At 36.3% G+C, this 21785-nt stretch overlaps 1 protein-coding gene across 7 annotated transcripts in view; it reads right to left on the reverse strand.

The window, feature by feature from the left end:
- The window catches only part of CSMD3 (CUB and Sushi multiple domains 3), a 1186048-nt gene that overhangs the window by 534868 nt on the left and 629395 nt on the right, over positions 1–21785 (reverse strand). For all 7 annotated transcript variants that reach the window (XM_070221725.1, XM_001915960.5, XM_070221729.1 and 4 more), the window contains one exon: positions 2134–2246. In XM_070221725.1, coding sequence (XP_070077826.1) covers positions 2134–2246 — 113 coding nt within the window. The remainder of the gene's footprint in view (positions 1–2133; positions 2247–21785) is intronic.

Genomic DNA, 21785 nt, shown 5'->3' on the forward strand with positions numbered 1-21785 from the left:
AAAGTTTCATAGAAGAAGAAATATTTGAATTTGTATCGAAGGATGAGTCATGTGATGCTGAGCTAGAAGTAGAATAGGTAGAATTTACTGAATGTCCAGAGAAGGAGAAGTGTGAAACAACTTTCTGGGTTCAGTGAATTACGGGTAATTGATAAAATTGGATTGTAGGGAGGAAGACAGAAACAGGGCCAAGAAAGCTGGAAGATAACGTCTTTGGATGTTTTGGACTTTATCTCTAGCAATGAAAAGTTATGAAAACATTTTAAGTAGAAGTGTACTATGATCACTTGTCTGCTGTGGGAAGATCACCACTAGCAAGCAGTGTGAAGGTTAGTTTGGAAGAGACCAAATTGAAGGGAGGGAGAAGAATAAGGGCATTATTCATTAAGAATCTCCTGTGTTGGTTTCAAATATCTCATTTCTGTGGATATTTGTAAATGAATAGTTACGTATATTTTTGCCTGTCACTATATTCTGATCTTCCTGTAAGAGGTAATATACAGTTGTTCTTTCTGTATGCAGCAGCTGGCACACAGTGGATCCTTAGGAAATATTTTTTGAATTACTCTTGTTGAAAACTGAGCAGAAAAAAAGCTAAATAATGCTTAATTATGCTACTTTACAATGTATTTCCAGCTCTTGAACTGCAGTGAAGTGGAGACCCTTGTAAATATCGATAGAACTCCCCTGCTGCTCCAACCTGTTCATCAGCATTAGTAACTGTGTTTGTTGAAGTCTTACCATTAATGATTGATACAGTTTCTCAGGTTCAAACAACTGTAGGCTTTGGGACAAGTAATCATCACAGAGTGAAGAAAATAATAAAATCAAGGAGAATATGAGGATGCTAGGTTTACTTAGCCATTTAGAAGGGAAAAAACAAGAAAAAAAGAAAAACTCAAAACATAAATACTTTCAACATACACTGACCATTCTTTAAATTTTGTAACTTTGTTTTATTTACAGGGGGATAAATGTGGATTTTAAATGGAGGAGAAATATATTTAACTCTATAGTCAAGCTAACCTTTTTATTTTTTTAAACTGACATTTATATAAATTTTTTGAGCTTTTGAGTTTTCAAATTAACACAGTACCAAATTTAGTCACAAGTTAAAAACACAGAATGTATGTTTCCTGTCTCTCAACAACATCACACATTCATTTCCATGTGTCTGGATATAAAGGCATGGCAGGCCACTGTTTGAAGAAGGAAACTGGTTAAAATTATTACGCAAGTAAGAGAATTTTGTTTACTTGATAAGTCATTGTTTAATCGATAAGATAGAGAATAATGATTTTTACCACAATAGAAATAACAAATTCAAGCAACATAACTTTCTGATGGACTATTTTATATTTTCATCTTTTAAAGCAGAGATTTTAATTGAATTTATTAACATTTAGATTTTTTTCAGTCAAAATTCCAAATTTGCATTTCTAATTTGTATGTTGCATATATATATCCATTGTCTCTATTTGGCTTTAATCAGGTTCATCATGTGTCAAAGATATTTATGATTTCACAATGCTTGCATCTATCTCTTGTAAATGAAAATAGAACAAAAAAATTTGTTATACATATGCCATTAATCATCAGTTTGTATCACTACCAATACTGGGACGGGCAGGAGCAATTTAACACATTTGCAGTCTATGGAGTTGACAATCTGAACACTAAGACTTCCTATTTGCTCTGAGAGACTGAGAGAATGGATTACCAAAAAAATGGTACGTTGGATTCTTTGAGGAATTAAATCCTTTACTTTGTATTTAAGCATTTGATAATTAGTAGATTTTTGGCCAGGTAAATTAAATAAAATTTATACAATTACATTGTCTATTCAGGGAAAGGCTAGGAGTCCAGAGTGACTAAAGCATAAGGATAGTACAGTGGACTAGGGGAGAGATATGCAAAATAGACATGTTTTAAACTTAAAAAAACCCTAATTTTACTTAAGGAAAAGTGAAATCAACATTTGTAGTTACTTTAAAAAGGAAAGTGTTTTGTTGAAATATATTTTTGCTTGTGTTCTGGGAAACTTATTTTGTAGATGCAATTAAACATGAATTCAAAAGTATTCTCTGGTGGTATTAAGATAACATATTTCCCACAGTAGCAATTCAGCATTACCTTTGTAGTTAACCTTGAAGCCAACAGATCCGACGCTTTCATCTGTTTGAAGGTGCAGCCACATTTGGCTACTCATGCTCACTATCAAGTCTGGCACAAAGCTTCCAGTCAGCCTAAAAAGATATGGACAAAGAAGGGAGAAATGGGTTATTAAAATATCCTCTGCATGCAAATTATGAGACAGATGTATTTCTCAATACTTTTTTGGCTAGAAAAAAAAGTCAGATAAACTTACAAGACTATCTGTTGATGTAATAGAACAAACTGCACAATTTAGATAAGTGATCAGGTTTATTATAAACAAGTAGCATTTTATGTGTTTAACTAGGTTAGTTCATTCATATCCCTGAGGCAAGATACTAAATTTTAGACTATCAGAGAATCTTATACTTCTTTTTGAATTGAAAAGGAGGATCTATAAAATTCTTTAAGTTTTTTTTTTTTTAACACCAGGAATGCATTTGGTTTTAACCTTTCAAGTTTCACATAACTCCATTCTAAAGAAATATTATGAAAAATATTTAAGTACTGTGCAAAACAAAATGACAAAGAATATAATATAACCATTTGCAATACTGACGTCAAGCTAGACACGACATGTATGTTTTATTGTAAATAGTTTTATTTTAAAGAACATGCTACTAATTTGATGTGTCATGACTGAATCTATGCATTAATAAACTCATTCCGTCAGGCTCAATTTTATAACCCTCACAAGGGAAATTACTTCATGTTTCCTCTGCCATTAACAATGTTGCAATCACGTATTTGAACCAAAGCCAAGGGTTACATAAAGCAGGGAAGCAAACAAGTAAATAAGACTTTGGGGGGAAAAGTCTGTCAAGAAAAGAAAGGAAAAAAATGGATTCACTGCTGAGTAAAATATCCATATTGATAGGGAATTCTAAATCATATACTAAAAAGATAGGTTTTTAATGGAAGAAATTCGTATTTACCTACTTTATTGCTAAAACCATGAGGATTGCTGGAAAATTACATTAGGAGAGAAGGTATAAAGTTTCTCTTCTCAATAAAAAGGGCACCTTAGGAGAGCATGTCTCTTGGATGGAGCCACACTATAATTAGACCAGCAGAGGGCAGCACAGATGACTACATCCTTGAAGTGATCATGGCAGCAAAATGCCCTGCTCACTACTTAGCCACCAAAATTGCAAAATATCATCAGCAGACTGCATGAGCAAAATGGCTGTGCACCAGGGTCCAGTGTTACAGAATTTATGGGAATCTATCACAAATAAGCCAAGTTAAATATTATGATTAATTATGGGATTATGCATGATATAGAGGGACACTGTAAAATATCAAGATACTATCAATATATTAAAGAATTTTAGGTTATATTCATTTTCTCCCTGCCAAAGCAAATTTAAAATTATTATAATATAAACAGTACACACACATACATTCTCCTTCATAATATATATGTAAATATGTGTGTATACATATCTGTATCTACAGTACACACAGTAGTCCCCCCTTTTCCACAGGGGATACATTCCAAGATCGCCAGTGGATGCATGAAACCATGGATAGTACTGAACTCTATTTATACTACACTTTTCCTATACCTTCATACCTATGATGAAGTTTAACTTATAGACACAGCAAGAGATTAACAACAACAATTAATAATAAAATAGAACAATTATAACAATATACTGTAATAAAAGTTATGTGGATGTGGTCTCTGTTTCTTTGAATCCAAATATATTCCTGAATCTGCGTAACTAGCCCTTATTTGTAGTAAATGGCTTGGTGTCAGTTATATCAGGGGATCCTTTGCTGAAGTTTTTCTATAGGCTCAGTGCTATCTGGTACAACACGTTGCCGTTATTCAGAATACGTTTGCTGTTCATGTCTTCCACCCACAAATTTAATGACTTTTCCTTTTTATCTAAGCACTTATCATGAACTGAGGCTGTAACTTTTACAGTTTGAGGTGTAATAGCAAAACTAGCACAATCTTCTTTTTCCTTCTTTACAATTTCATGGATAGAAGATTTGTCCTTACCATAGATCTTAGCAATCACAGCATACAATTTTTTCCCTTTCCTTATTAAGTTGAAAACTTTCACCTTTTCACTTAAAGGAACCACTTTATGGCTTCTCTGACATATCCAAATTGCCAGCATCACTACTCTTGAACTTTGGTGCCATTATTAAGTAAAATAAAAGCTACTTGAACACAAACACTGTCATACCACAACAGTTGATCTGATAACTGAGATGCCTACTTAATGATTAAAGAGTGAGAGCATATAAAACGTGGATATCCTGGACAAAGGGAAGATTCATATCCCAGGTGGGATACAGCAAGATCTCATCATGCTACTCAGAATGGCACACAATTTAAAACTTATGAATTGTTTATTTCTGGTATTTTCCATCTAATATTTCAGACTGTGGTTGACTGCAGGTAACTGAAACTGCAGAAAGTGAAACAGCAGATAAGGGGGGACTACTGTATATGTATGCATAAAAATACATATACACTATTTCAAAGGATCTTTCAATTAAAATTTGTGACGTGAACTCTCAATTTTCAAACTGATGAATTCATAAGTACTAGTCTTTTGAGGTACAATAGAAAGGTTTATGGATAAGAGTGAGGACTCAAGCTCAGAGACATGACAGAAAGTCAAGTAAATTCCTTATGAAATTGGCATGAGAGTTTATAACGATAGGATGTGCATCAGCTAGCCCATATCAAATATGTCAACAATCTATCTCACAGTGAATATTAAAAAATGTTTCCATGGGAAGATTTAATTATTGCTCTTTATTATCTCCTCCTATAACTCTCTCAGTCCAGAACTGTTTTACCAGTCCCAAAAGTCCAGCATGGTAATTTTGTCAAGTCATAAAGAACAGCTAACTCATACAAGCTAAATTGTTTCCTTGCTAACTTGTTCTCCTATTGGCCATGATTATACCTAGTTCCCAACTCATTGTTGGTATAAGGATAAATATAAACCTAAAAAAATAATAATTAAAAATTCCCCTGATGCCAAAAGGAAAGAGAAATCCCCATTTCCCTTTAGCATTTCCTTTGGAAAACTTGAAATTATAAGTGATGTCTGTTTCTATAAGATGTACATAAACCTTTTAAAAGCTAAATAAGCCTCTTGACAATTTTGCATCCCATGAATGTCTTTCTTGGAGTCCTTGGGGCCAAATCTTTGAAATGTGAACATCAAGAAGGATGTCGCTCTGTCTCCCAGTTTCTATGGGAGTTTCAGTCTAGACACATAGCTCCACAATTTAAATTCTTGCCTGTCATAGGATAGGGGAAGTTTTATTTTTCCTTTTGATAAGGACCATTAACATGTGTGTAATAGATTGCATCTGTCTGACTATATAAAAGGGTGAGATTTATTTCTCTGTGCAATCTCTTAGCTGATTGCCTGTGATACACATCACAGTCTGGTTTAATGCTTATTCAATATTAAAAACTATTTCATTCTTTTCTACTTTTTGTGGAGAAAGTTAACTGGGTTGGCAGGAGATTTTATTTGTAATTATATTACCTAACAGTTTGGTAATGTGGATGAGATACAAATGGCAGTCCCTGAATTAAATGAACCAGCTGAAGGTCTTGTGGCCACACTACAGTTGTATAAGAGACCCTGAATTATAAAGTCTCCTTCCTAGGGCTCTGCTCTGTTGGAATACTAGCTGGATGAACCTCCTTTTCCAAATTCAAGATTTTAGTGTTGAATACGCAAGGGTAAGCAGGACTTTAAAATCCTATCAGGCTGTGAGGGACTGGAATTGGCCACCCCAAGTTACCTCTCTTTGGCATGAGGATTATTTTGGGCTGGTTACTTTTAAAAACTGCAGATAGGAAAGAAACTCTGAAAAGTAGAATTTAACCCTTTGTTGAGAGACATTTGCATTTGTAAAGGAAATCTCCATCTGTAAAGGTGTCTCCCTCTCTGTATCAGGAAGAAGGGGGGATGACCTTACCTCTAGAAACTCTTATCAATGTAGAAGGCAAGGACTTAAATCTGCATAATAATCTTACTCTCATTTACTTTACTTGTCTGGTAACCTCCCAAAACTGACTCCTCCCACCCCCAACACCCTCCTTTGTCTTTAGCTGAGGATGGTGTCTAAGGTGAGAGCTTCCACGATTTTGGTGAATTACTCAGTTTTTCTGGGTCTTTCCCATGTATACATGTTATAAAGCTTTGTTTAATTTTCTCCTATTATTCTGTCTCATGTGAAGTTAATTCATTGTCCAGCCAGAAGGACCCAGAGTGGGTAGAGGAAATGTCTTCCTCCCCTTCAGGATCAGGACTTACTCTCATGGTGGAAAAATTTGGGAGACCAGGAATGTTGCCTGAAGTTCTTCCTCTCATACAGGTAATATATTTTTGTTGCATTTGGAATACATATGACAATCCAATCTTTCAGGATTTGTGAGCCTCATTCCAAGCAGATGAATTAATAATATTTATTGGATAGATGCCATTTTAAGTGGAAAGTTAAAAAACGATTTGGATAGCTAGAAGGAAAGATTGAGAAGAATGGAAGATGAAATGTGAGAATTAAAGGTACTTTCTCTTTCACAGAACCCTTTTCTTCCTTTCTCTGCTACCTCTGCTCCCTCTATTCCCCATGCGTCTCTATATCCTTCTTGCTTCAAACAGACTCCTGGAAAGAGGGAAGTGATGATCTTTCAGATATGTGGTTCCCTTTGTTAGTGGATTTCCCTACAAAGAAGGATGAGGTACAACCTCTTTAGCTAGTAATGAATTACCTGCTTTGTCTGAGAACAGAGGCTTGTGTGTCACATATCCTAGCCCTGAGCACACTCTATGTCTTAGCACAGATTCTACCTGCCATGGTTCCTCATAAAGCTTTGTTTAATTTTCTCTTGCTATCCTGTCTCATGTGAATTTAATTCGTTCTCTGGCCAGACGAACCCACATTTGGGAAGAGGAAATGTCTTCCTCTGCTACGATCCCCACAGCAGGGGATGTGCACAAGCTACTGTTTAGGATCATGCAACCATCAGACATCACTAATTTGATGGAGCAAGCACATTGGGAATTAGAAGACAACCCATCACATCAAGGAGTAGCCAAGTACCTGTCACCCTCCATAACTATGGAAGAACCAAGGATTTGAGAGATCCATCGAAAGGGATAGTTCATAGCAGTACTTGAAGCCTTTCTTCTAAAGGTGAGCTCAGAGAAATGGCAGTGGTGTATACAGAAAATGGGTGAGCCCTTCATTATTTTCCATCATCAATTTGTTGAGGTTTTCTCAAAATTTACTAGCATGGATCCAGAGGTAGATCAAAATGGTCCTCTGGTCCTATCCATTTTTGTCTTGGTTCTCTTGCTGACTATCCAAGCTCAAATTAGAAAATGTGGTAGAATGAGAAGGACAGACTATTACTCAAATCTTAGCAGCAGTTACTCAACTTGGGGACAATCTAGAGAAATATGAAGAAGAGAAGAAGTTAAAAACTGCTGTGTTAACTCTTCAGTTAAAACTATTTACTAAAGGTAGTAATCTCTACTCTGGTCAATTTATAAATGCAGCAAAGGAAAAAAATTGTAGTCATTATCATAAGAAGTTAGGACACTTGAAGAGGGATTAGAGAAAAGAAACTCCAGTGGATACAAAAATTGCAGAAACAAGGGAATTGGGAAAGCTCAGAGTTTTGGCAAATGGTTTACTATTGACAGACTGAGGGAATCTCAGAGGTAGGAACTGGTGAAATATACATTTCAATAACTTTCCCTTAGGCTAACTTAACCTTGCTTTTTCTGCTAGATACTTGTTCTACTTATTCTGAAATTTCCCCAGAAATTCCACACTTTCCATCTGGCCATAGACCAACACAGGTTGTTGGTATTTTGAATCAGCTTTATACTTGTTCCTTTTCTTCTGTGGTTCCCACATGGATAGATCATCTGACACAAGAACATGCTTTCTTACTTTCTCCTGTAAACCTACTGGGGTGAGATCTCCTGTGCAAATTAAGGCTACCATATTGTATAGTCCATATGGGGTGTCTGTAGAATGCCCTGAAAAGAAAGCATCTGATTTGGTTACTGTATGCCTTCTGAAAGAAAAGGGATATAGCAGAGAGTGTCAGGCTCATGCTGTGCTGGAAAAGTACCCTGAGCAAGAACAAATCAATGCATGGCTTTGGGCCCTAGGAATAACAGTACTGGTTTAATCTGAGATGTAGAACCAATAGAAATAGCTTCTCAAAAACATAAGCCATGCCCATGTGTCAAACAATACCCTTTGCCAAGAGCTCAATTAAAAGGAAGAAACCAGTTTTAAAAAAAACTAGAAAAAGAAGAGATAAATACAAAAGGGTACTCACCCTGTAATACCTACAATACTGCCAAACTTCCAGAAAACAAGGAAGCTAAATTTGCTAAAGATGCTCCCCCTTTGTACAAGATCTTAAAGAAGTAAATACATTGTTCCATTAACGCCTGCAGTTCCTAACACTGAGACTATGGTAATGTTAGTACTGTGGGGGACTGGAATTGGCCACCCCAAGATATGTCTCTTTGGCATGAGGATTATTTTGGGCTGGTTACTTTTAAAAAACTGCAGACAGGAAAGAAACTCTGAAAAGTAGAATTTACTTACCCATTGTTAAGAGACATTTACATTTGAAAATGAAACCTTCATCTGTAGTCTTCCTCTCTGTACCAGAAAGGAGAGATGACCTTATTTCTAGAAACTCTTATCAATATGGAAGGCAAGGTCTCAAGTCTGCATAATAACCTGACTCTTGTTTACTGTACTTGTCTGGTAATCTCCCATAACTGACTCCCCCCACCACCACACCCTCTTTTGTCTTTAGCAGAGGGTGGTATTTAAAATGAGAACTGCCATTTTGGTGAGTTGCTCAGTTTGCCTGAGCCTCTCCCATGTATACATGTTATAAAGCTTTGTTTAATTTTCTCCTGTTATTCTGTCTCTTATGAATTTAATTCTTTTTCTGGCCAGAAGGAGCCAGAGTGGGTAGAGGAGATGTCTTCCTCCCCTACAGTTTGGCAAATTGGACAGGATAAAATTTTACTGGCTGGACGCTGCCTGCTCCTGGACTACTGCAGCCGAAAGATCCTGGACCCCTGACAAGAGCCTGCCGGAGATAAGAGTAATTCTTACCACGTCAGTCTCCTGGATCTCTGCCTGCAGCATCCAATGGAAGCAAGAGTGGTGAGGATATTTTGCTTTTCTAAATGTAGGTTAGCAGGAGAAATTTTTGGTGAGGCTAGCTTCTTAGATTCAGCCACTCTAGGATTTGGTTCAGTACTCATTGGTTATAGATCCTTTTCCTCCCAGATACAGTTCTTTTCCTTGTCTTTGTCTTTTTTTGTTGTTTGTCATAAGACACAGGCATCTCTATAAGCCTGTTGTCTGGGCTTTTTGTCTTGTTCTATGTCTTGAGAGCCTGGCTTTGTGACCTTTCTGGTCTCCGCCATCTGGAGGATGCACGTACCGGCATCTTGGCAGCCAGTTGAGTAGACTGGGGTTCCAGGACATACTGTCTTTGTCCAGCTGTGTCAAATCTCAGGGTAGTTTGTCATAAGGGGTCCCAGTTGCTTTCATAAGGAGCCTTTGTCGTCTCAACCTCCGTTGCTTGCTATGCAATGAAGGCCTTTACTTTCTTAGACTATTTTTGGGAGTGAACTTTCTGAATCTCTTTTGGGGATGCCTCTTGCATCCATGGTTAAGCTTATTGGTTGAGTCGCTGTTAAGATCATTTAAATTGGGAAAACTTCTAAATTGAGGGAAAAAATTGTGAGAGCTCTCATCATGATTTTTATTGGTACCTATGAAAAGGCCAAATAAAAAGGAAACACACACAATAAAATAATGACTAGGTTTAAGACCCTGACCCAGTTTACAATTGAATTGATGAAATGTAAAAGTCTAAGTGTTGATAAGACTACAAATGTTGGAATGCTTGAGCTGATTTTATATAAAGAGGTATATCAACTTTGCCTGAGTATGTTTAAAATGTCTGGCTGGGAATACTTCCCTATTCAATATTATAAGACCAAGACCATTGATAAAGTCCTAAGGAAACTATAATTAGAGGTATAAGAGTTGATGGAATTCAGATGAAATTTGTAGAAAATTGATATATTTACGGGCTTTATGTAAAGCGATTTTCTCTCTTTGTCTGACTGTGTTATAGACTGTATTGTGTGGATAGACATTGTCTCACTGGGGAATGTTTCCCCCGACCAATTGGAAGACTTTTCAAGGTGTGATACATTGTCCTGCAAGTTTTAGAACATACAAAACGTTGATTCGTCTCTTAAGTTAAAAATTTCCCAATAGAAGAAAGCATTTGGAAGGGAGTAGTTGGAGGGGTGAGTCAGCCTCCTTTTGTGTCATGCAGGCTGTAATCCAGTTCTTTGGGGAATTGGAAGCAACCGTCTTTGTCTTTCAAATTTCTGCAAGGTTGGAGGTATGGTTCCAAAAGGCAGTTCAAAGTTCACCTGTCTTTTGCCAGTCCCAAAGCCTCCCCTGTTCCTCCCCAAATGCTCCTAGATATTGAAATAAAAGATTGAGACATTAGAAACAGACAAAGCAAATATGCCCCAGAAACTCCATCTGGAAGAAAACTTGACTAGTGTCTCTGTGCCTTTATGATGTAAATTTTTGCTCCCATCTTCTCTAGGATCTGAGAGCCATCCTTTGGAATGCAAGTATTTCTCAGAAACTAGTGCATCTTGTATTACACCTGATTCATAACAAAAATTTAATGTCTTTGTGTCTACTTGTGTGTTTATGTGTCTATATGTATGTTATATATGTGATATTTTACCTCCAGATGGTATGGCCAAAATTAAGAGCTCTGTTTAATTGGCTTAAAGTAAGTGCTTTACATAAATTCTAAATGTAATAGAAAATAGCCCAATGTCTTTTAACTTAAGATGATACAGGCTAATCTTTGGTTAATGAAAGTTTAAGTTTGTTGGTTTGATTAAAATGGACATGTCCTCTAGAGTTAGCACTGGATATGATGCAAACATGCAGCCTGGGTTTACTAGTTTAAAAAAGAAAAAAAAAAGTCTCATGCTATCCTTGTTACAAATTCGTCATCATAACTTAGAGTGATGGCTAATTTTGTCTAATGTCTCATGAAGTTTTATAGGCAATCTAAATAAATAGTAGGAACGAGTAAACTAAACAGATGTGAAAAAGATAAAAGTGTTGGGTAAACTTTTTAAAATAATTACATGTTATGACATATATTTAAAATAAATTCCAAAATCTCTTTGGTAATTTGAAACTTTGAAGTTTTGCTGAGTTAATTTAAATGATAAAATTTATTGAGTATCTAGATCATTTCCAAATAAGATATCAGACATTAATTACTAAGTGTAAGTTTATCTCCTTTTGGCTTCTTATTGTGGAGAGGCTAGAAGTGTTTGGGTCTATTACTGTGAAGTGGCGTGTTTGTAGAAATTACGAAAAGTGTTTAGAATGCTGATATAAAAGACAGTCCATAATTGCTTAGTTTTTAGTTTTTACTAGGGTCTGCAAGGGTTAAAAGTTCTAATTAACATATATAATCAAAGCCACTAAAAATTAATACGGAAAATAGCTCTGTATTCAAGGAAAGTAAATTGTATGTTTTCGGTAAAGAAGGTATAAAGAATGAAAGTATTTTTGTTTGTTGGGTTAAGAAAGATAAATTTGCCCTAAAGTACTAGGAAGGGAGAAAGCAAGCATGGGTCAAATTCTGAAGGTAAAAAGAAAGCTGTAGAAGGTTTGCGAAGGAGAAATTCTGAAAGGAGTTTTATGCTGGTCAAGTTGACTAAGATTAACTAAACCGAACTAAGTAAATGAGTTTTAATGTTAAAATTAAACTGGTGCAAAAGTTAAAATTTGGTTTTCTCTCAAAGGATAATTTTCCTGAACCTCTAGTCTGCTCTTGGCAAAGAGATTATGGAAAGTTTTGTAAGTAGTCTAGCAAAAGGGTAGGGATTTTATGTTTTATCAAAATAAATTTCATGTATTGTTTATCAAGTCTTTAATCACAAGTGCTAAGGTCTCACAGCTATTTAATCTTCTGGATTTGCCTAAAAATCTTTAATTGTCATTGTAGTTAAATGGATAACTAAACACTGCTTCCAGGGGACCTATGGTATTATGTGGGTAAATGTTCTTGATATGTGTTTAAAAAATGATACAATATTCCTAAAATTCTGATCTGTCCTGGCTATCAGGCATAATTCTAGTTATTATTTTAAAGTGTTGTATGTCACAAAATTAACCGTTTCTTTGTCAACTTCCATTTTTGAGTCTTTTGTTGTTTACAGACAGTTATTGTTTTACTCCAATGCTTTTTGCTTTTGCAAAGATGTCTCATCTTCAGAGAGATTCATGGAAAGAACTCTGACATTTTGAAATGGAGGTTCTGATAAACTTTGAGATCATAAAACTGAACTGAGTAAGAAATTACAGAAATCTAATGGAGAAACTGATGACCTCATAAAACTGCTAACAGAAGATTAAGATCAAGAACCGATTATACAGGACTGAATGAACTGATGAGAATGATTATAATTATTATGACTTTTGTTTGAAACAGTGTTTTTTTTTTTGAGGTTTTGCTTTGTTTTCTCAGATTTAAGGAAATGTTTTTCTCTTTTCTCTTATGCTAACTATGATTTATAGCAACTTGATGAAATTATACCTTTGTGAAGAGAACTGAAGTATTTATCTTTTTCTCCCTGGCTGATCCCTCCAGAATTTGGAAACTCTTTGAGTGAGTATGCTTATTTTGTGGCAATATAATTATTTGCATAAATTCAATAAGAATCTGTTCTCCTTATAACAGGACACAATTGGAATCATTGGTTATATTACCAAGGCTTTGACTGGAATGTCATTTGAGAGAAACATACAGACTCGGATATGACAATACTGCCTTTGAGGAATAAGGTTGATTTTCTGGAATAAAGCCACTTGGAAATATTGGCCTGGTACCTTGTTTACAGATTCCAGCAATATTACCTGGTAAGTTAGGAAGCTTATTTACCTGGCAGGTGACTGGAACCTTGAAATATTTTCGGGAATCTCAAGAGAAGAGAGGAATTCATCTAAATTTAAGGTATTGCAGGCGAGGTCTGATGGCAAGTACTTGGCTTGGCTTTTCTGGCCTCAAGAGTTCTTTAAAGTTCAATCTGAGATTCCTCATAAAAAATTCTAGCAAAGCAAATTTAAGAGCCTATATGATCAATTGCTATTCTTGCTGCACTTATGTAAATAATTGGGCCAAGATTATTGAAAACTAAACTTATTTTGCAAACCAATTACTCTTAATTTGGTTATCTTTTATAAAAATGAGGGTAATTTTTAGAGAGAAAAATTATGTTTCAGTAAATATAATAGACGTTTGTGAAATTAGATCCTAGTTCTGTTAACTACCTTTTTTCTAGCTGTGAACTGGACTGGATCCTGAACTCGTCTGGTTACAAATATCTGGTTACAAATCTCCAAACTAATGTTTTCAATTTTTTTCCCTCATTTTCATTTGGAATCATTGAGAATTGAACCTGCTCTTTTTCCTGAAGCCTTGTAAACTGAAGCTGAACAACTTGATATAAACTTAAGAGAGATTCCTGTCTGTTGCTGTGTAAGCTGTAAGCCACTCAAAAAGATACCTGAGTACCCAATGACATCATCAGAGACATTTCAAGCTGCAAAAGATGTTTTGACTCTGACATCTAGAAATCTTCTTGACTGGCTGGCCCCTGGGCTCAGGAACTAGTTTATAATTTGCTCCAATAATTAACCTTGTTTTTCTTTTTATTCCATAGAAATACTTATTAAATACCTGATTGGTTTCTTCCAAAATATAGGCCTACTTTGGGAGGCCCCCTGTATCACTGCCTTCTAAAATGAATTCAACTGGACTGATCTATTACCAGGACGAAGAAATGTGTTCAGTGAGATGAGACAATCTACCACTCAGCTTCTAAACTATGAAACTTCTTAAAGTTTCAAAGGACTATGAAACTTAAAAGTTTCCAGAGCCGGCCCGGTGGTGCAGTGGTTAAATTCACACATTCTGCTTCGGTGGCCCAGGGTTCCCCAGTTCAGATCCAGGGTGCAGACATGGCACCACTTGTCAAGCCATGTTGTGGTAGGCGTCCCACATATAAAGTAGAGGAAGATGTGCACAGATGTTAGCTTAGGGCCAGTCTTCCTCAGCAAAAAGAGGAGGATTGGTGGCAGATGTTAGCTCAGGGCTAATCTTCCTCAAAAAACAAAACGTTTCAAAGGCAGGACTATGGGGGACTAGCATTGGCCACCCCAAGATATGTCTCTTTGGCATGAGGATTATTTTGGGCTGGTTACTTTTAAAAAACTGCAGACAGGAAAGAAACTCTGAAAAGTAGAATTTACTTACCCATTGTTAAGAGACATTTACATTTGTAAAGGAAATCTTCATTTGTAAAAGTGTCTCCCTCTCTGTACCAGGAAGAAGGAGGGATGACCTTATTTCTAGAAACTCTCATCAATATTGAAGGCAAGGGCTAAAGTCTGCACAATAACCTGACTCTTGTTTACTGTCCTTGTCTGGTAATCTCCCATAACTGACTCCCTCTACCCCCAACATCCTCCTTTGTCTTTAGCTGAGGGTGGTATTTAAGGGGAGAACTTCTGCCATTTTGGTGAATTGCTCAGTTTGCCTGAGCCTCTCCCATGTATATATATTATAAAGCTTTGTTTGATTTTCTCCTGTTATTTTGTCTCATGTGAAATTAATTCTCTTTCTGGCCAGAAGGACCCAGAGTGGGTAGAGTAGATATCTTCCTCCCCTACACTACCATCCTCTGCAAATTTTTTCTCCAATTTATCTGTGCTCTGCCTTTTTACCCACTGTTCTTCTAGTGGGCAAGTCTAAATTCTTATTGCTCTTACTCATGGAGGAGTCCAGTATTTATGGCAGAGGATTCCTTAAGAGTTTCAGTACTCTCCGACTATTTCTCTAATAATTTACAGGAAAATTTAAAGAAACCCATCCCACCAGAAGGATCTATAAGTATTCAATATATAGATGGTTTGCTGGTAGCATCAGAAACCAAATGGCAAAGCAAAACCAATGCCTTGACTTCATTAAAATTTACCCCTTCACAAGGGCATAAGGCCTCACTAGATAAATTGCAATACTGCCAAACTGAGATAAAATATTTAGGGCATCTGTTGATGCTGAAGGTCCTGAAGTGTTACAATATAAGAGGCAGCCCATTTTGCAGATGAAATGCCCTATTACAAAATACAAATCAGACAATTTTCAGGACTAGTAGGATATTGTAGACAGTGGATTCCAGCATTTGCAGAGTGGGCAAACCCTCTGATGGAGCAATTGCATGATAATTGCTCAGGTTTGCTCTGTAGAATCTAAAGAAGTTTTTGAACTAAAATTGTCTATCATCTCAGCTTTGGGGATTTTGCATTTTGAGAAGCTTTCTACCTGTTTTTTCATGAAAATAAAGGTGTTACTTTTGGAATTTTAACTGAAAAGTTGGAGTTAGACCACACATCAATAACACATTTCTCAGTTCTTCTAGAGGCCATGGCACTATGGATACTGGCATGCTGCAATAGCAGCAGACACGCTTTTAAAGGGCCCAAGTCATTACCTTTGGTCACTTGACTTATCTCCATGTCCTCCATGTTGTGACAGCTATCTTACAAGTGTGTGACCTCCAGAACTTGTGAGTATGCCATTAGACTAGTAATGAACAAGCCTTATCATTCAATCCTAATATTGTGCTTGGGAGATGCAATCTCCTAAATCCTGTTAGTCTTTATCAGAATCTGATCAAATAGGTGATCATGATTATACAATGGTAATAGAAGAAGACACTAGGCCCTGACCTGATTTATCTGATATTCTTGTTCATAATGCCAATTTAATACTGTTTGCTGATAGATCATGTACTCAGGATAAAAGTGGCCAACTTAAGGCTTCATATGCTATGGTGACTTCTTATGAAATTTTGGAAGCTTATATTTTCCCTAGAATTAAGGGGCACAAGCAGCCTAGTCAACAGCAGTGACAAGAGTTGCAATTATATATATGTATATATACACACACACACACATAGACCTATGTATATAAACACATGATATATATGTATAAATATACACATATATACACACACATATGTATACACATATATATACACCTACATATATATAAAATATGTGTTTAGCATCTGCTGTGCAATAGACCAAATTTGGAAAAACAGAGGATTCTCTACTTGGATGGGAAATAAAATATCTCATGGAAAATTTATAGCTGATGTGTATGAGGCTGTACAACTGCCTACTCAGATCAGTAATCTATTTCAGAGCTCATGCAGGGCAAAATGAAACTTCTAAAGGCAAGGATTTTGCTGACAGAACTGTGAAAGCCATTGTTAAAATGTGGCAGATTTCAAAGTTAGAAACCTCACATTTAATACAACAATTTTTGTTAATTTCCAAAAATATACTTCACATAAGGAAATGTACATATGGATTGAAAAAAGGGCTAAAAGAAACTTGACTGAACTATGGAAATTATCTAAAAAAATCATTCCTATGTCACAGTCCTTATTTGATTGGTTAGTAATGTGTCATCAATATAACAACCTAAGTAACAGAGGGATTTTAAAGGCATTATATTTAGGTAGACTACATCTACCTAAAAAGTGAATTATTTCTAAACATATTAAAGAGATGAGCAATCTGTCACAGAATTCTTTACATGCCACTCTCAAGGTATGTGTAGGCAGTTTTCTCCAACCAACTTTACTAGAAACTTGGTCTCATTTGGATTTCATAGAACTAATGTCTGTAGAAAGTAAGAGATTTTGTCTAGTTATGGTGTATATGATGTTTGGATGGTCTGAAGTCTTTCCTTCTTCAGATGCCAATGCTCAGGAAGTGGTAACATCTCTTAATATACATATTTTCCACTTCTGAGATACTAGAGCATAATGAATCAGAGAGGAGGTCATCTTATTTCCACTGTCATCCAGTAATTATGCAAATGTTTATACAGTCCCATAAGATAAGTCAAATTTATTTGTTAAGATTCAGTAATATACTAGATTAAAATGGCCTAGAACTTTACTGCTAGCCTTGTTAAAAATCAGAGCAATCCTTGCAAGCAAGCATGATATCTTTCCCTTTGAATATATATTTGGCAAGCTTATGAATTTGGGTCAGAGATCATGTCCTGTGCCTGATTTAACAGAATCCTCTCATAATCATGTTCAATACTTCAAAGGGCTCCTTTCTTCCCTAGAAGCACTGAGACATAAAGTTACAATGATCTTGAAGGACCCACTGGAAGAAGTCTGCCACGTCTATTGACTGGGGAGATTCCGTTTACCTAAAAATTTTCTAGAGATAGATGGGCTGTTCTGGAGCTGGAGGGACCCTTTTAAGTGCTGCTGATCACCCATATGGCTATTAAAGTGAAAGAAAACTCCAGGTGGATCCACACTTGCCAAGTGAAATGAGCACCTAAGAAGAACTGGACAGTGGTTCCCACAAAGGGCTTGAAACTTAAATTTCCTAGAGCAACTGATAATGGTATTGAACTCAATTGAAATATTCTAGCAAACTTAAGATTCTCATGGACGGCCTTGCCAACCTATTCACAGTAGTGTTATTTCAACTGCTTTAAGAATCACATTTTATTAGAAAACAAACATGTTATTTGTTATACTACTTTTTCTTTCTGTTCTCCCAGTAATATTTCCCACAATCGCTATTTCCAAACAGCTCTAAATTGTACTCCCATTGGCCAACACAGCTTTAAAGTTCCCTTCAGTTTAACTAAACTTTACAGGCTCCTTGCTGACTATAGGCTCTTGTCCTACCTTTTCTTAGAGGATTTACTTTAGAAAACCTGCAATTTTAAATCCTTTCTCTGACCTTTGAGATGTAAATCTTCTACAGGAGTGTCTTTCACAAGGACCTGGGACCCATCTCTCTGAAATGTAATCATCAAAGGAGATAGCACTCCTGTCTCCAATCTCTGTGGGAGTATAAGAGCCCAGCTTTGATGAGCAACTATTAGCAAACACATATGGCCCATTCACATTGACTAATCTCCCACTTAAATGTCTTCAGTACTTTTTCTCTAGCTTACATTAGTCCTTAAAAAATCTCACCTTTTGTTTCAGCAGAGTTGGCTCCAATTTCTCTTCCCTACTGCAATTGTCTTGACTCCTATTTCAATAGTCTGGGCTCCTATTGCAATAGTCCTGACTCCTACTTCAATAGCCTTGAATAAAGTCTTTCCTGACTGTTTGGTCTTATGTAATTTTTCTCTTACACCAGTATAGACATGATCTGTGTTTATAAGTCCAGTAATCTAATTATTGGCCAAGTAACAATAAGAACACCTAATTAATTTTTTATAATACCAAAGTAAAAGTAACTAATATGCATCTAGATACTCAAACTATAAATTTGACACAAAAAAAACCCAGTTGCATTAACTGGTTTGATTGAAAGGATGGTGCAAAGTGAAAAGCATCTAATTAAGAGACAAACAGAAATCTGGCATTTACAGATTAAGACTGCAGAAGACAGGTCTAATGTCATTTGATTAACTTTGAGATTCAAGTTCCTTCTAGTTCAAGTATAGATAAATAAACCAAAGTGGATGTCTATTATTCATGGAGATTTAATTGACTGTTATAATGATATAACTATTGATTTGGATCTCTACAAAAAATGGCCCACAGGCTGGGTTTGTTTTCCAGACCTACAACAATTAGAGCCATGTATATTGAACACTGGAAGTCCAATATGTACCCTTCAATAGGTGCCTCATAATAATACTACATAATGGTTCTGGGTATCTTTGTGTTTCCTGTTTGGGAAAAATTATTTGGAAAGATGGAATAATTACCAAAGGGCCTAGATTATCTTGTAAATGGTTACATGATTGATGAGAAACTAGGAGAAATTTATTGGTCCTTCAAAAAAAAGTCTTAGTTAAAATTTTAGATTCGGAGTCCAGGTGAAGCTACTACGTAGGCTTGGATTGGGTAACATTTCATAAAGAACTACAAAAAATACTCATATAGTTAATCACTTGAAAGTATAAGCAATATAGACATCACAGCAGTTTGAAAGTTAACATATGATGGAGAATTCTTGGCCATTGCCAACCTAGAATCTGCTTTGACCATTTACCATTGGTATAATATATTTACAGGTTATTCCTCCAAAGCTACTACTGTACTGAATTTTTAAATTCATCCCATTGCATTCCTAATAATCGCTTTACTTTTTATTTTATTGTGGACTTGCTACATATTTAGAGGACTGCAAACTGCCCAGATGAAAGTAGAAACAAAAATGGAGGTAATTAGAAAATTGTAGTTTTATTATTAAATAGTCACAAAAAGAAAACTTTAGTGCAAATACAAATCTAAAAAAAAAAGATTTCAAATTTTTCCTGGTACCAAAAGGGAATGAGAACTCCTCTCTTTCCACTTCTCTCTAGCATTTTATTTAGAAAATCTGAAATTATAAGTGCTTGCTTTCTCTGATCTTTTCAGATGTACATGAATGTTGTAAAAGCTAAGTAAACCTCTTGCCAGTTTTGCACCCTGTGGGGGACTGGTCTTGGCCACGCCAAGATATGTCTCTTTGGCATGAGGAGGATTATTTGAGGCTGATTGCTTTTGATAAACTGGGACAGGGAAAGAGGCTCTGAGGGGTGGAACTTGCTTGCCCTTTGTTAGGAGACATTTACATTGTAAAGGAAATCTCTATCTGTATAAGGTGCCTCCCTCTCTGTACCAGGAAGAAGAAAGGGGATGAACTTCTCTCTAGAAACTCTTAATCAATGGGGAAGGCAAGGAATTAAATCTGCATTTGTTTATTGTGCTTGTCTGGTAACCTCCTGTAACTGACTCTCTCCACCCCCAACATCCTCCTTTGTCTTTTAGCTGGATATGATGTTTGGGGTGGTGGTTTCAGCCATTTTGGCGAGTTGCTCGGCTTGCCTGGGCCTCTCCCATCTACACATTGACAAATAGAAATGGCAAGCAATAGGATACATTGGAGTACATGAGGAAGCCATTTGGTATAAACCTAATTTGGCCTGACTTTGCTTTTTCCCAAAAGGGCCTGACTGTGGATTGAGCATGCACTGTATATCTGCTTTAGAGATTCCCTATGGCAAGAACAAAGGCCCTTGAGATAAAGGTGCAACTTCCCTCCCCCTCCCAACGTTGGCATTTCTTTAAGGATTAAGCATCTTCCCTTAGGCTAGGAACTGATTGCTGCGCTCACCTGTGACCACCCAGCTTGAGACAATAGACTTGCCTCCTGCTATGCCCTCCAAGATAGCAGACCCACTACCTGCTATGTCCATCAAGCACTGTGCTGACAGGGCAATCTTGTGACTATTGTGGGAGGGACATTTCAATCATATGTGAAACATTCTGTTTGGGGGTATATAACCACTCCGTACACTCCACTTCTTCGGTGCCCTTTCTTCCTTTGGGAAGAAAGGCCCCGGGCCATGGTCCTCATAAAGCTTTGTTTAATTTTCTCCTGCTATTCTGTCTCATGTGAATTTAATTCGTTCTCCGGCTAGACGAACCCAGAAAAGGTAAAGGAAATGTCTTTTCCCCTACAACACCCAGAATGTCTTTCTTGGAGGCCTTGGAGTCATCTCTTTGAAACTTGAACAGGAAGAATGATGGTGCTCTGTCACCTGTTTCTGTGAGAGTTAAAACCTAAGTGCCTACCTCCAGGATGTAACTTCCTGCTTGTCATAAATATAGGAGAAGTTTAATTTTTCTTTTCATAAGGATAATTAACATATATGTAATGAATTGTGTCTGTCTGTCTATACAAATGGGTGAGATTTTTTTCTCTTTCAGCAATCTCTTTAGCAGATTACCTATAATGTGCACCACAGTCTGGTTTAATTCTCATTCAACAGTAAACCTAATTCATTCTTTTCAACATTTTGTGGAAAGAATTCACTGGTTGGTGGATGAATTTATTTTTAATTACATTTTCTCAACACTGGGTATCTCATTTAAAGTCTGCTCTTTGCATACAGCCTCAATGGCTAACTCCTCTGGACATCCTCTCACAGACCTTGGTTTAGACTCAAACCACAGGATCTACCTGCTTTGGACAACTTTGTACTCAGCCTCCACCCCTGACAATACAGGGTGCTTTTGGGCCATGAAGGAGGGAGTCTTAGATCATTCTCAAAAGACCCTTAAATGAATCTTCAAATAGTTTTAACATATTTTTAATACATCCTTTTGAACCTATTATCTGTAAACTTACAAAAAAACCCTCTTCTTTAACATCTGTTTGTTTCTAAGCTGAGTAATCTCATTGTTCATGATGCATTCAAATTCTCCTCATTAGTCCCTTCAAGATAGAATAAAAGGGTAAAAGCCCTAAATATGTGCACTCAGAAATCTTCCTCAAACACTCAAATACAACATACAATAGAGAACAGCATATATTAAATCTCTGTTAGGCTTAATGCCTGATTTTTTTTATAAATCACCCTAGGCATATGTGTGCATCCATTAGAGAAAAAAACCGTAGTCCCATGTTCCTACATTTTT

The sequence above is a fragment of the Equus caballus genome, chromosome 9 (genome assembly GCF_041296265.1).
Source record: "Equus caballus isolate H_3958 breed thoroughbred chromosome 9, TB-T2T, whole genome shotgun sequence".
Taxonomy (NCBI): Eukaryota; Metazoa; Chordata; class Mammalia; order Perissodactyla; family Equidae; genus Equus; species Equus caballus.